The 16,512-nt window shown below is 43.2% G+C and overlaps 1 protein-coding gene across 3 annotated transcripts in view; it reads left to right on the forward strand.

The window, feature by feature from the left end:
* LOC124037954 (ataxin-2-like protein) overlaps positions 1 to 16,512 on the forward strand; it is a 32,573-nt gene extending 16,061 nt beyond the window's left edge. For all 3 annotated transcript variants that reach the window (XM_046353258.1, XM_046353260.1, XM_046353259.1), the window contains 9 exons: positions 4,593 to 4,659; positions 7,685 to 7,834; positions 7,961 to 8,024; positions 8,189 to 8,352; positions 8,556 to 8,679; positions 8,875 to 8,990; positions 14,125 to 14,307; positions 15,668 to 15,839; positions 15,932 to 16,512. In XM_046353258.1, coding sequence (XP_046209214.1) covers positions 4,593 to 4,659; positions 7,685 to 7,834; positions 7,961 to 8,024; positions 8,189 to 8,352; positions 8,556 to 8,679; positions 8,875 to 8,990; positions 14,125 to 14,307; positions 15,668 to 15,839; positions 15,932 to 15,990 — 1,099 coding nt within the window. In that variant the 3' untranslated portion in view covers positions 15,991 to 16,512. The remainder of the gene's footprint in view (positions 1 to 4,592; positions 4,660 to 7,684; positions 7,835 to 7,960; positions 8,025 to 8,188; positions 8,353 to 8,555; positions 8,680 to 8,874; positions 8,991 to 14,124; positions 14,308 to 15,667; positions 15,840 to 15,931) is intronic.

Consider the following 16,512-nt stretch of genomic DNA (forward strand, 5'->3'; position numbering starts at 1 on the left):
AAAAAAGTTCCATTGAAGTTCGTAGAAACATGTCAAATGATGTATATAATCAATCTTTAGGATGTTTTTATCAAATATTTAATAATATTCCAACCGGACAATTCCGTTGTTATTAGAAAGGAAAGGACTGTCACGCGTGAGACAACTAAAGGCTTTCAGCATGACCACTTGTTGAAACGGCTCTTATTCGCTCCCCTTTCACAATAGAAGCCTGAAACAACTTTCTAAAGAATGTTGACATCTACTGGAAGCCTTAGGAAGTGCAATCTGACCCCATGTACACTGGATATTGGATTGGCAATCACTTGAAAAACTACAAACCTCATTTCCCACTTCCTGGTTGGATTTTTCTCAGGTTTTTGCCAGCCATGTGAGTTCTGTTATACTCAGACATTATTTGAACAGTTTTGGAAACTTCAGAGTTTTCTATCCAAATCTACTAATTGTATACATATTTGAGCTTCTGGGCCTGAGTAACAGGCCATTTACTCTGGGCACCTTATTCATCCAAGCTACTGCCCACCGTTCCCAAAGAAGCAATTTGGCCTTGCATGGTCTTTCATGCAAGGCCGACAGCAAGTTCGGTAATTTTCCCGCCTTCCACTTGCCTCTTCCATTTTTGTGGTAATGCTGAAATTAGTTGTTTTTAATTTTGGGTAGAACATACATTTCCATATGTCTGCTTTTGATATCATTTATGAAGATTGTACTTTTTTTTAGATTAATCAATTAGTATATTTGAGTTTAACCACTATTTGTATTTGTTCCTTTTCAGGTGGCTTAAACTGAAATTGCATCCCATTTTCTAAGGCTTGTTTAAAAAAATTGCAATATTTTGGAGATGGGGGACTGTAGCCTCTGACGATTTTTTGGGCTTTCCTGTGACACCGCCTATTTATATAGGTCCTGGATGGCATGAAGCTTGCAAAATCTTTTCAGTCTCCTGAGGAGGGGTGAAAGGTTTTGTTGTGCCCTCTTCGTGACGGCCTTGGTATGTTTGGACAACGATAGTTCGTTGGTGATGTGGACACCAACGAACTTGAAACTCTCAACCCGCTCCACTACAGCCCCATCCATGTTAATGCGGGCCTGTTCTGCCCGCCTTTTCCTGTAGTCTGCGATCAGCTCCTTTGTCTTGCTCACATTGAGGGAGAGGTTGTTGTCCTGGCACCACCCTGCCAGTTCTGACCACCTCCCTATAGACAGTCTCATTGTTGTCGGTGATTAATCCTCTATTGACGCTGTTGTGTCGTCAGCAAACTTAATGATGGTGTTGGAGTGGTGTTTGGCCACGCGGTCGTGAGTGAACAGGGAATACTGGAAGGGACTAAGTACACACCCCTGAGGGGCCCCAGTGTTGAGGATCAGTGTGGCAGACATGTTGTTGCCTACCCTTACCACCTGGGGGCAGTCCGTCAGGGTGTTTAGTCCTAGAGTCCTTAGCTTAGTGATGAGCTTCGTGGGCACTATGGCATTGAACGCTGAGCTGTAGTCAATGAGCAGCATTCTAACAGGTGGGAAAGGGCAGTGTGGAGTGTAATAGAGATTCCATCATCTGTGTATCTGTTGGGACGGTATGTGAATTGGGGTGGGTCTAGGGTGTCCGGGAAGATGCTGTTGATGTGAGCCATGACCAGCCTGTCAAAGCACTTCATGGCTACTGATGTGAGTGCCACGGGGTGGTAATAATTTAGGCAGGTTACCTTCGCTTCCTTGGGCACAGGGATGCATGGCCTGCTTTAACCTCTTGAAGCTAGGGGGCACTATTTTTGTTTGGAAAAATAATGTTCCCAAAGTAAACGGCCTATTTCTCAGGACCAGATACTAGAATATGCATATAATTGTCAGATTAGGATAGAAAACATTCTAAAGTTTCCAAAACTGTCAAAATATTGTCTGTGAGTATAACAGAACTGATATTGCAGGTGAAACCGAGGAAAATCCAATCAGGAAGTGCCTCTTATTTTGAAACCCTTCTGTTCCTATGCATTCCTATCCTCCATTTAAAGGAATGTCAACCATATTCCTTTTTCTCTGTCTTCCCTAAGGTGCCAAAAGTCTTTAGACATAGTTTCAGGCTTTTAATTTGAAAAATGAGCGTGAAAGATCACATTGCGTAAGTGGATAGGTGGGGGCTCTCAGAGTGAGTTTTTGCGCTACAGAGTAAGTAAAGCCGCCATTGTTCCTCCTGCTGATATTAAAAAACCTACACTCTGTTGATATATTGTCGAAATATATATTTTAAAAACTACCTGAGGAATGATTATAAACGTTTGACATGTTTCTGTGGACATTATGAAGACTATTTGGAATTTCCGTCTGCTTTGTCGTGACCGCTCTTTCCTGTGGATTTCTGAACATAACGTGACAAAGGTATTTTGGGTATAAAAATCTTTATGGAACAAAAGGAACATTTTTGTTGTGTAACTGGGAGTCTCGTGAGTGAAAACATCCGAAGATCATCAAAGGTAAACAATTCATTTGATTGCTTTTCTGATTTTCGTGACCAAGCTTCCTGATGCTAAGTGTACATAATGCTATGCTAGGCTATCCATGAACTTACACAAACGCTTGGATTGCTTTCGCTGTAAAGCATAATTTCAAATCTCAGACGACAGGTGGATTAGCAAAAGGCTAAGCTGTGTTTTGCAATGTTGCACTTATGATTTCATGAATATGAATATTTTTTAGTAATATTATTTGACTGTTGCGCTATGCTATTCAGCGTTTGCTGACAAATGATCCGGCGACAGGGATGGGTAGCGTCAAGAAGTTAAACATGTAGATATGACAGACTTGGTCAGGGAGAGGATGAAAATGTCAGTGAAGACACATGACAGTTGGTCAGAGCATGCTTTGAGTACACATCCTGGTAATCTGTCTGGCCCCGCGGCTTTGTGAATGTTGACCTGTTTAAAGGTTTTGTTCACATTGGCTACCAAGAGCGTTATTGCACAGTCATCCAGAACTGCTGGTGCTCTCGTGCATACTTCTGTGTTACTTGCCTCGACGCGAACATAAGGCATTTAGCTCATCCGGTAAGCTCGCGGCTATGGGCATCTCACGTCTTTGTATTCCGTAATAGTTTCCAAGCCCTGCCGGCGAGCGTCAGATCCGTTGTAGTAGGATTCAATATTAATCCTGTATTGACGCTTGTTTGATAGTTCGTCTGAGGGCATAGTGGGATTTTTTATAACCGCCTGGATTAGTCTCCCGCTCCTTGAAAGTGGCAGCTCTTGCCTTTAGCTCAATGCGGATGTTGCCTGTAATCCATGGCTTCTGGTTGGGATCTGTACGTACAGTCACTGCAGGGACGACGTCGTCGATGCACTTATTGATGAAGCCGATGACTGAGGTGGTATACTCCTCAATGCCATTGGATGAACCCTGGAACATATTCCAGTCTGTGCTAGCAAAACAGTGCTGTAGCATCTGCATCATCTGACCGCTTCCGTATTGAGCGACTCACTGGTACTTCCTGCTTTTGTTTTTGCTTGTAAGCAGCAATCAGGAGGATGGAATTATGGTCAGATTTGCCAGGTGGTCAGGGGAGGGCTTTGTATGCATCTCTGTGTGTGTGGAGTAAAGGTGGTCTAGAGTTTAAAAATTAAATAAATTAAAACCTCTGGTTGCACGTGACAAAACATTTGTTAAAACTGATTTAAGTTTTCCAGCATCAAAGTCCTTGGCCACTAGGAGCGCTGCTTCTGTGTGAGCATTTTCTTTACTTATAGAGTTGGTTGAGAGCTGTCTTAGTGCCAGCTTTGTTCTGTGGCGGTAAATAGATGGCTATGAATAATATAGATGAGAACCCTCTTGTTAGATAGTGTGGTCTACAGCTTGTCATATGGTACTATACCTCAGGCAATTTCCTTTGTTTATTATGGACTCTTTTGACCTAAATTGCTTTTGTTTTATCGATGAGTACTGAATTTCATGGCCTCTAAAGGCACTATTAAAAGTTTCCCATACAATAAGGAGATCTGATGGACCTATGTTCTGTCAGGAAAAAGTCAGTTATAAATTATTCTGTCCTAGTTGAAAACAAGTTATCATCCAGTAGGCTTTGATTAAATTTCAAATATCCTCTCCCACGTGGAAATTCTGTAAGAGTAATGTATATGCCAATACCAGGCTGTTTAACAAAAGGAAAGGTTTTGAAATGCGCCAATTTAAGATACACATTTTGATTACAACATGCGCATTGGTGCTCGTTGTTTTAACGGAATAGCCTACAATGTTTTTTTCAGGTCATATTTACTCGAGGCATAGGCTACAATACAGGGTCACAGTGCAGACTGAACTGAGGTAGTGTACCGTTACACCCCTATTACTGTTACAACCCTAGTATTAATACGATGTTGGTACATCTGTAGGTATTATGCTAGGTCTGGGTGAAATATCATGAATACCGTTATGAATGCATATACGGTATATAACAATGTTGATGCAGTGCTAAATTAAGTCAAGTGAGCCCCATGCTCAGGTGGGCAAGGTAGTTGCCATGTTGAGGATGGATGGATGTATGAAAAAGGGATTTGAAAGGTGATTTGGAGTTCTCATCTCGCTCTGTTTTTTTGTTTTGTTTTTAGTCAGGTGAAGAAGTCTACGCTGAACCCCAACGCCAAAGAGTTCGTCTTCAAGACACCCATGACCCTGGTCTGTCACACACACACACACACACACACACACACACACACACACACACACACACACACACACACACACACACACACACACACACACACACACACACACACACACAGGCAAGTAGTTGAGAACAAGTTTTCTCACAGCAACCTGTTTGGCCAGAAGTTCAAATCAAATGTTATTTGTCACATACACATGGTTAGCAGATGTTAATGCGAGTGTAGTGCATTGCTTGTGCTTCTGGTTCCGACAGTGCAGTAATATCTAACAATTACCTAATACACACATCTAAAGGGATGAATGAGAATATTTACAAACAAATATATGGATGAGCGATGGCCGAGTGACAGGAATGGTGCAATAGATGGTATAAAATACAGTATATACATATGATATGAGTAATGTAAACATTATTTAAAGTGACTAGTGATCCATTTGTTAATGTGGCCAGGTTATTGGGACTCAATGTAGGCAGCCTCTGAGTTAGTAATTGCCGTTTAGCAGTCTGATGGCCTTGAGATTGAAGCAGTTCTTCAGTCTCTCGGTCACAGTTTTGATGCACCTGTACTGACCTCGCCTTCTGGATGGTAGTGGTGTGAACATGCAGTGGCTCGGGTGGTTGTTGTCCTTGATCTTTTTGGCCTTCCTTTGACATCGGGTGCTATAGGTGTCATGGAGTGCAGGTAGTTTGCCCCCGGTTGTGCAGACCACACCAACATCTGGAGAGCCTTTTTGTTGTGGGCGGAGCAGTTGCCGTACCAGGCTGTGATACAGCCCGATAGGATGCTCTCGATTGTAGATCTGAAAAGTTAGTCAGGGTTTTGGGTGACAAGCAACATTTTCTTCAGCCTCCTGAGGTTGAAGAGGCACTGTTGCACCTTCTTCACCACACTGTCTGTTTGGGTGGACTATTTCAGTTTGTCAGTGATGTGTACACCAAGGAACTTAAGTTTCCACCTTCTCCACTGCTGTCCCTTTGATGTGGATAGGGGGGGGGGGGGGGTGCTCCCTCTGCTCTTTCCTGAAGTCCATGTCATCTTTGTTGACTTTGAGTGAGAGGTTGTTTTCCTGACACCACACTCAGAGTGTCCTCACCACCTCCCTGTAGGCTCTCATTGCTGGTAATCAAAGCCCACTGCTGTTGTCGTCTGCAAATATGATGATTTGAGTTGGAGGCGTGCGTGGCTGAGCAAGGAGTACAGGAGGGGAATGAGCACGCATCCTTGTGGGGCCCCAGTGTTGAGGGTCAGCAAAGTGGAGATCTTGTTTCCTACCTCCACCACCTGGGGCCGTCAAAGTCCAGGATCCAACTGCACAGGGCGGGGTTGAGGCTCAGGGCCTCCAGCTTGATGATGAGCTTGGAGGATACTACGCTGTTGAATGCTGAGCTGTAGTCAATGAACAGCATTCTTACATAGGTATTCCTCTTGTCCAGATGGGATAGGGCAGTGTGATAGCGATTGCATCGTCTGTGGACCTGTTGGGGCACTATGCATACTGAAGTGGGTCTAGGGTGGCCGGTAAGGTGGAGGTGATATGATCCTTGAATAGTCTCAAAGCAGTTCATGATAACTGATGGTGGCCATCAGACCGGTATAAGGAGCGATTGAATATGTCTGTAAACATACCAGCCAGCTGGTCTGCGCATGCTCTGAGGATGCGGCTAGGGATGCCATCTGGGGCACCAGCCTTGTGAGGGTTAACACGTTTGAAATGTTTTACTCACGTTAGCCATGGAGAGGGGGTTGGGGGGGGGCGCAGTTCTTGTTAGCGGGCCGTGACGCTGGCACTGTATTATCCTCAAAGCGGGTGTTTTAATTTGTCTGGAAGCGTGACGTCGGTGTCCTTGATGTGGCTGGTTTCCTTTTTGTGTTCTGTGATTTCCTGTAGACCATGCCACATTCGTCTTGTCTGAGCTGTTGAATTGCGACTCCACTTTGTCCCTGTTCTGGCATTTTGCTTGTTTGATTGCCTTGCGGAGGGAATAACAACATTGTTTATATTCAGCCATATGCCCAGACCTCTTTCCATGGTTAAATAAGGTTGTTAGTGCTTTCAGTTTTGCACAAATGCCATCATCCATCCATAATTTCTGGTTAGGGTACGTTTAACTAGTCAGTGGGTACATATCCAATGCACTTCTTTATAAACTCACTCACTGATGTTGTTCTGAGGCTCACCGGAACATCCCAGTCAGTGTGAAAAAAACAATCTTGAAGCGTGGATTCAGATTGGTCAGACCAGCGTTGAATGGTTCTAGTCACTTGTACATCCTGTTTGAGTTTCTGCCTATAAGACGGTAGGAGCAAGATGGTATCGTGTTCGGATTTGGCGGGAGAGGGAGTATGCACCGCGGAAGTTAAAGTAGCAGTGGTCTGTTGTATTACCCCCGCGGATAGTGCAATCAATATGCTGATAGAATTTTTGGTAGCCTTGTTCCTTGAGGGCCATTAATAGTGTCTGCTTGAGGGGAAACAGCTGTGACTATAACTGATGAGAATTTTCTTGGAAAGTAATATAGCTAGTATTTGATTGAAGAATTCTAGGTTGGGTGAGCAGAGGGACTTGAGTTCCTGTATGACGTTATTAATCATGAAGCATACACCCCCGCTCTTCCCAGAGGTGTTTCTCTGTAGGCGCGATGCATGGAGAAACCCAGTGGCTGGACCAATTCCGATAACATATCCGAGAGAGCCATGAAACATTCTCTGCTGTCTCCTCTGGAAGGCAACCCTTGCTCGAATTTTGCCTACCTTGTTATTAAGAGACTGGACATTGGCGAGTAGTATACTCTGGAGCGGTGGGCGATGTGCACGTCTAAGGAGTCTGACCAGGAGGTCGGTCCATCTTGCCCCTTCTGCGGCGCCGTTGTTTTGGGTCGGCTTCTGGGATTAGATCCATTGTCCTGGGTGGTGGTCCAAACTATATGTTCAGACACATACACCAAATGTAACTGTGTGTGATTTGTTCAGCTAAACACACACTTACTTACCTCACAAACCAACCTGAACTGTGTGACTTCTCTCCTCCCCAGGTGAAGCCGTCCCCAGCCCCCACCCCCCCGCGGCCCACTCCTCCCAGCCCCTCTGTGGTGCTCCAGCCTCCCCCGGGACAACAGGCCATCTACAGCACCCCCTATCTGTCCTACCTCTCCCCCGTACAGATACAGGGACACTCTGTACAGGTATGACTAGGACTGAGGCTGTGCGTGTGACTCTGTGAAAAATAAGCATTGGTGTGTCTGGGGTGTTGAAAAACAAATGGTGTGTATACATTTGAGGTTGGGGTCTAACTGTCCTTTGTTTCCCAGGCTCCTCAGATGTATCAGTACACCATGTCTTCAGTCCAGCAGGGGAAGTATCCCAGATCTAAAGGTACTCACACCATTCTGTTGCCTAATCAATAGGTTGGTCGCACCACTGTCATAATCTCTATTCAATGTTACGCTCTTTTAATTTAGCAACTATGGAACATTTGAAATCAACAAGTAAAGAACTATAGACTAAAGTTATGATACGTATGTTGTTAACCCCCCCAGGCCAGGTGGTAGGCCCTCGTCCGGACCACCACGGCTCTTCCCAGCCCCAGATGCTCCAGGCTGCAGCGTCTGCAGCAGGCCCTCCCCTGGTGGCCTCCCCCTACCCCCAGGCCTACCTGCAGTACAGTCAGGTCATCCAGGGCATGCCCCACTACCCCGGACAGGTAGTTTACTACCATGCTAATGTTGCTAATGCTAACCAGTCCACAATGTGTGTTGTGGGTGGAGGCTTTGTTTCAATAGATGCCTGAGTTGCACAGGAAAGAAATTGTTTATTTTGTCCATGTCATTAAATATTCTTATTCCCTTTTCTCACTCTTTCTTTCTCCCCTTTCGTTCTTTATCCGCTCTCTCCCCCCTGTGCTAGCCGGTGTACTCCATGCTGCAGGGTGGGGCCAGGATGCTGACCCAGGCGGGCCACCCCCAGGCTATGGGCCCTCAGTACCCCGGACAGACAGAGGGTCCCCCGGGACCACAACAGGCCATGTATGGTAAGATAACGCACAGTTTCAGTTTAAAAGTACACACGGCAATACTTCATCATTTTAGACATGGTCCTGCTTAGACAGTCTCATCAATACATTTAATTTCTTCTAAGATTGCCATTGTTCATGCTTCTTTGGTTTGTAAATGATGTTTGAATCCACATACTTGAGGTTCAAGTTAGTCTTCCATCTGTCTCTTAGCCTCCCAGCAGTTCTCCCACCATTCTAGCTCCATGCACCCTCCCCAGCCCTCGAGCACCCCTACTGGGAGCCAGCCCCCTCCCCAGCACACTGCCCCCAGCCCTGGGCACGGACAGGTAAACCAACCAGCCCATCTGTGTGTGTGTGTGTGTGTACATGTTTGTTTTGTCACAAACACTGGACAGGTGCAGTAAAATGTTTTTTTTTTTTTTACTGGTTTAGCCATAGTACGGCCGCTTTGCTCAGGGCCACATGGACAGATTTACCACTATCGGCTCTGGTATTCAAACCAGCGATCTTTCACTTACTTTATGTGGGGGATCGATTCTGTCTTGTTAGTGATTTTGCTTTATGTTTTATGTGAGGAGCCTGCAATTAAAGTGTCACTCCAGCATTGTTGGGAGTTGTGCGTTAAAGTAACTTTTTATATAATCAGATTACTTTTATGAGTATTCTGTTTACGTTACTTTTTCAAATGACGTAATATTATTGAAGTTACTTTGTAAAGAAAAAAGTGTTACTTGCAGAATCGGGCATGTGTGTCCATGATCCGAGCTTGACTTGATCCCTCATTGAGTTCTTGAGCAAGCAGTGAAAAGCTGTTTTAGAAAAATGTCATGGCTGCTGCTGTCCATAGAAATGTGTAGAGGGCGCACCTCTGATCTTTGCTATTGATCGCTTCTGTGATAGCAAAGGGGTTTTCCCATCTAGTGGAAAGTGTGCCCTTAAAAATCTTTATGGGTCATGTAGGTGCGGTCTGTCTTGTTTTTATTTGTCGGCTTTCGGCCTATGTATTTTACTTAGTTGACGATGGACGTTGTAGTCTACAGGCCAACCTGAATTTATTTTTCTTTGTATCACAGTTTATCTGTCGGTGTCCATATGGCAGAGGCTGGTGCTCTTGCATTAGTTGAATTGTAACTTTTAGATTAAACATGTGACTGTTATTTTGAGAATGTTATTATTGAAATTAATTAGTTGCTTCTATTTTTGGTAGAGACCGCCTTGCTCCCTCAGACAGTCAAACAAATGCTGATAAAAAAGTTTTATCATAAAGTAATGTGGCTTTCCACACAAAGTAATGTGTCACTTGTGTTAAATGCAATGGATATGTATGGATAACAAACACTCCAGTCTCCTTTTCACCTCAACATCTGATTTACTTAACACAAGGCACATCTCAATAGGTGATCCAGCTCATGACATGGCCCAAGTGGGAGGGTGTGCTTTTCTCTTTTGTTCTCTATTGCTCCACAAACAAGCAAAGTAGGAGGCCGATGAATTCACAAATTCCTATCAGACCAACTCCTTCAATGCCCTACTCCTTGAAGTTCGCCGTTTAAAAAAAACGCTATTTTGCTCATTGTATGTGTTTTTATACTTGGAATATTTATTATTTTTAAATCACTGGAAGCCTTTTTACATTGACCAGCTTGAGGCCCCTAATTCAGTGTTTTACCATTAGCACAGTCTGTCGGTCCGACTCACTTTCAACCCTCTACCTTTTCCACTTCATTAATTAACTAGGCTACTTGTCATGTAAAAGATTAAATTCCCTAGTCCGTCGAACTGCTAGAATGAACACTATGAATGTTCTAGCGGTCTATTGATAGGATAGGTTCCTGTCAATCACAAAGCGAGCGCTGATGGGTAAACAGCCTGTGGTCCAGTGATGCCAATGTGGCAATTTTGTTGCTAGATTTAGCAACTTTTCAGACTACCCTGGCAACTTTTTTTCCAAACAGCACCTAGCCACAAATTTAGCTACTTTAAAAATTGTATTTGGAACTTCTAGCAACTTTTGAAAAGTGACTCAAATGCTAAAATGCATGCATTTTCCCTCTAAATGACACAAAAAGGATTCTCTGTCACACACTCGCAACACACGTGCCTGGCTGCAAAAGTGCATTGTGAGTGATGTCAGCAGCAGGCGTTCAACCTGTGCACAGGCAGCAGCAGGTCAGCAGCAATTTCAGCAAATTGCAACTCATTGTTGGCTGGCTTGGCAGCAGTACGGGTTCGACGAGCCAAACCCAATGAATATAGTTGGTCACGAATGTTTGATCTTGAACAGAACTTACATCAATCGAAAATGTACAGAAAAGAGTGGGAGTCTACCTGAACAAATGTCAGATCATATTTTTTACCAAGATGGCCAGTCAATTTGAGTAACGTTATTGTGTATTCTGCGTTATCACGCAATGATATGACAATGTCTTTTAGCAACTAATCAACCTGCCTCTAGCAACTTACCCTGACAATTAGTTGGCAACACTGCTGCGGTCTGTCCCGCCTGGAGTTGGTTGCATTTAAATGTCTTTACACGGAGGAGGGAGAGCACCAGATTAATGTGGATTTGCTCGTCTCATGTAATGTAAGTGGTAACGATGAGTCGAAATCCACTTAAACTAATTGTTTTCTTGCACATTTAATTTATTTTCGTTAGCGTTTCACATAGCCAGCCATGCAGCGTCATGTCGCATGGCTATTTAGCCTACTGTGCTTTGATTGACAACTGACAAGCAAGTGTTGACTAGTTTATAAAAGGTGTCGAACTGACTGTATAAAGTCGATATTTATCGCTTTGCCATTCATAAATCATGCAACATGCTTATGTACATGGTGTCGCATCTGGACAAGTAAAACAAAATATTTCGTAGCATGTCGGATTGCCCGGCGGTGACCGTAAAGTGAGTGACTCGTCAGTTAGTGTATACTACCGAATCGCATCAGTTCATTTGGCTCCTTAATTTGCCTGGGATCTTTGGCGATTATCTGCAGATACGTTATGAAAACATTAGATGAAGATCGTGAATCATCGTTGCAGCAATAGGTAGTGGAGAGCCTCATTCTGGTCCAAATATGATCATTAGGGCCCTCGTAGAATCCAGGCATTAAAATGGAATTCAATAATATTAAAATGTATTGACCTTAGTAAGGAATCAGCTAAAAGTTTTGCTTCAAATCATCAAAGATAAGGATTAGTCGATCATTTGAATCAGCGGTCTTGTGCTAGGGCAAAAATGTTAACCCCTTTGATTAGGAAACACTGATTTGACCTTTAATGAATTTACAATAATGTGGGCTATTTACTTTTGTAATTTAAATAAAGATCATTATGGCAATTCATATCTTGCAGTAAAACCATTAATACGACAATCTCAAGATGCAAAATGTTTCAAGTTGAATGTTTTCTTACTTAGAAAATAGTACTGATCATATAGATATCAAACGAACAAACTGAATTTATACATTTTCTGTTTAAGTTGTGAAGTCTTAATACACAATTATAACACATTATAATAGAATAATATAATTATAATAATTTTGCTGTGTATTTTGGATGGAATCAAGGCATTAGAATGTACTAGAGGTCGACCGATTATGATTTTTCAACGCCGATACCGATTATTGGAGGACCAAAAAAAGCTGATAGCGATTAATCTGTCTTTTTTTTAAATAATGAAAATTACAACAATACTGAATTAACATTTATTATAACTTAATATAATACATCAATAAAATCAATTTAGCCTCAAATAAATAATGAAACATGTTCCATTTGATTTAAATAATGCAAAAACAAAGTGTTTGAGAAGAAAGTAAAAGTGCAATATGTGCCATGTAAGAAAGCTAAGGTTTAAGTTCCTTGCTCGGATCATGAGAACATATGAAAGCTGGTGGTTCTTTTAACATGAGTCTTCAATATTCCCAGGTAAGATGTTTTAGGTTGTAGTTATTATAGGACTATTTCTCTATACCACTTTTATTTTATTTACCTTTGACTATTGGATGTTCTTACAGGCACTTTAGTATTGCCAGTGTAACAGTATAGCTTCCGTCCGTTTCCTCGCTCCTCCCTGGGCTCGAACCAGGAACACAACGACAACCGCCACCCTCGAAGCAGCGTTACCCATGCAGAGCAAGGGGAACAACCACTCCAAGTCTCAGAGCGAATGAAGTTTGAAACGCTATTAACGCACACCCCGCTAACTAGCTAGCCATTTCACATCGGTTACACCAGCCTAATCTTGGAACTTGATAGGCTTGAAGTCATAAACGGCGCAATGCTTGAAGCACCGCGACGAGCTGCTGGCAAAAAGCACGAAAGTGCTGTTTGAATGAATGCTTACGAGCCTGCTACTGCCTACCATCGCTCAGTCAGACTGCTCTATCAAATCATACTTAGTTATAACATAACACACAGAAATACGAGCCGTAGGTCATTAATATGGCCGAATGCGGAAACCAGACGTTTATTCTTTCAGTGAAATACGGAACCGTAAGTCTAAATATTCCTGTTACATTGCACAACCTTCAATGATATGTCATAATTATGTACAATTCTGGTAAATTATGCGTCCCCAACTGTTGCATATACACTGACTCTGCGTGCAATGAACGCAAGAGAAGTGACACAATTTCGCCTGATTAATATTGCCTGCTAACCTGGATTTCTTTTAGCTAAATATGCAGGTTTAAAAATGTATACTTGGAGCAACGATACGCAACGCATCGATTATAGGACATAAACTAGTAATATCATCAACCATGTGTAGTTAACTAGTGCTATATGATTGATTGTTTTTTTATAAGATGAGTTTAATGCTAGCTAGCAACTTACCTTGGCTTACTGTATTCGTGTAACAGGTACTCTCCTCGTGGAGTGCAATGTAATCAGGTGGTTAGAGCGTTGGACTAGTTAATTGTAAGGTTGAATCCCCCGGGCTGACACGGTGAAAATCTGTCGTTCTGCACCTGAATGATGCAGTTAACCCACCGTTCCTAGGCAGTCACTGAAAATAAGAACGTGTTCGTAACTGACTTGCCTAGTTACATTTTTTATTTAAGTGTCCAAAAATGCTGATTTTTCCTATTGTTATGAAATCGGCCCTAATTAATCGGTCGACCTCTAGAATGTACCAGAGGCCACCACAACGGAGCTTCTTCGAGAGGCACCTAGCTGGCTACTTTTTCTATTTGGCTGGCTAAAACACAGCCTATTTATCCTGAACAGCCTGTTTTTAGTCTCTGTGTGTGAATATAGTGTTCGTCTCATTGTTTGTATCATTGTTTGTATCATGAATATAGGTGCTTTTACACCTGCATTGTTTGCTGTTTGGGGTTTTAGGCTGGGTTTCTGTACAGCACTTTGAGATATCAGCTGATGTACGAAGGGCTATATAAATAAATTTGATTTGATTTTGATGAATACGTAATTTCCTAACATACTTCCCTTCCTCTCTTCAGTCGGGCCAGGGAGGCCCCCAGCCCCAGTCCATGTACCACTCTGGGCCCCTGCCAGCGCCCACACCCCCTAACATGCCCCCTGGCCACAGTTCTCCCCAGGCCTCTTACCCCATGCAGGGCTACAGCCTGCCCACCCACCAGCCCATGGGCCAACACTACCCCGGCCTGGGACAGCTCACACAGGTAAACACCAGACTTCTCTTGACCCACAGCCCACATACATTCAACTCTCCAGAAAGAAAGGACTAACAGATCTAAGCAAACAGTGATACTAAGTCAAACATTGTGATAATATAAGGATGTGGCACAAGTCAGTATTTTTGTTTCAATTGCATAAGGCCGAAACGAGCTTCATGCTGTTGATCTACATGCATGGGTATTTTTTTATTTTTTTTGAAACAGTGGACACCGGCTGGTAACATTATGCCCTCGTCAGTCCGTGTTTCCAAGACTCCCATTTACAAGTCTTCTCATTTGTGGTGAAAAGTTACGTTAATCTTCCCTTGCTAGTAGTAACTAGCTGCCTTTAACCTGGCTAAAAACATAGCAAGCTAGCCTTTTAGCTTATCACATCTCCTTGTGAAATCATCATATTTAAATATAGTATTCCCTGGCAAATATTGTTATACTTGCCCAGTAACCTACATCTCAATTTGATATTCAGGAGAAAAGGCACATTGCTACTAGCTGTTTTTACTGTTTCAAAATAGCCTGGAATCAGTTATTACTTCTCAACAAAATACACTTTTGTGGGGATTCTAATAAGGCAACAATGTTTTGTTTAAACAGTCGCTGAGGTTAGTTGGTTATCAATGCAAAATACTACTTTGCATAGCCTATGTAGATCAGATCAAGGAACAGTCATTGTAAATAAGATTTTGTTAACCGACTTGCCTAGTTAAATAAAATGTTTTATCAAGGAACCAAGCAACAACGTCATTGCCTACACAACACTGTAGATCCCTGCACTGGCATGAACTTTAAGTCTGAGCCCTTACCCATGCCTACGATGTTCAGGCCCTACCCTACCCAGGCCCGATTGGCTTTTGCCAAATTTAAAACCCCAGCCCTTTCCGAACTAACTTCCTCCATTAGCTGCTCCGGTCACTCGCTCCCTGCACACAGCTAGTTCTGCGTATGGTCGCTCTAAGTCTGGGTATCGATAACTACGGTTCAGCTGGTGCTGCTCTGCTTTATGACGAGACATGGGAGCTGATTTTGCTTCTTTTGGTCACGCTAAACTGACAGCTCAAGGAACATTATATTCTGTGAAATTCTTATATTTGATGTTGAAGCACTTCTGACATGTCACAATCTTAGTCAGGCCTCTCAGTTAGCAGAGCTCTATTAACACTGCCCCCACAATGAACTCTTCGTAGTCCGATTGAGCTGCGCCAAAAAGTCGCTAGTAACGAAGGTAGGACTACGTTCTGCAAAGAGCCACCCATTTTGAGCTCTGAATCTTTCCACCTCCGTGAGTCTGTAGACCACTAGTCTTGAATTTTGAATATGGTTGACATCATCTTGCCCCCTCTCGCTCCAGGCCCATGTTGCCCAAGGTATGTCTGGCCCTCACCACCCAGGAGGCCACGGCCCGCCTCAGATGATGCTGCACTATGCTCCACCCCCACAGCAAGGCCCAGGCTCAGCCCAGCAGCATGGCCCTCCCCCCCAGCAGGGGGCGCACCAACACTACTACATCCAACATCCACAGGGTAAGTAACTTCAAGTCAGAGCTAAACCTCTCCAATAGAAATTAGCTTTACATTTCCAGATCTTCTTCAGTGACTGTTGTTCTGTGTTCTAGCTGTACAGGTGCAGGCTCACCCCACCCAGCAGCTCTCCTTCCACCCCCCTGGAAACTGACACCCCTATCTACACCTAGAGGACCACAGAAGAAGCAGGAGACAGAGGGGAGCTGAGGACAGGGAGCTGATGCCCCCAGTCCCTCCCTGAGTCTTATGACTGACGCAATCCCATTGAGGGACACAATCAAGTTGTTCGCTGATCGGCTAAACTGAAGCCCCCCCACTTCTCTCCTATCGCCCTCAAAATAAGCAATTTTTTTTCTCTCCTGTTTTTTAAGCTAGAATTCTTAATCAAAGAGAGCTCGTCAAAGGCTTCTTGGTTAAGGACAGAGAAGAAAAAAGGTTTTGTTTTTATGAAAGCCTAGAAAGACTGAGTCGTCCTCACTAGCTGGTTCCATTTTTAAGTTGAGAGGATTGACATGGCCTCAGACTGAAGAGATCATAGGACTTATCACAATGAAACTTGCTCCATTTTAACCCCAACCTACTTCCCTTTCTCCTTTTACAGGTAACCATTAATAAATAAACTAAAAATACAAAAAATGAAAAATCATAAAAATAAAGTTTACTCAACCTCAAA

This window comes from Oncorhynchus gorbuscha, linkage group LG06 (genome assembly GCF_021184085.1).
Source record: "Oncorhynchus gorbuscha isolate QuinsamMale2020 ecotype Even-year linkage group LG06, OgorEven_v1.0, whole genome shotgun sequence".
NCBI lineage: Eukaryota > Metazoa > Chordata > Actinopteri > Salmoniformes > Salmonidae > Oncorhynchus > Oncorhynchus gorbuscha.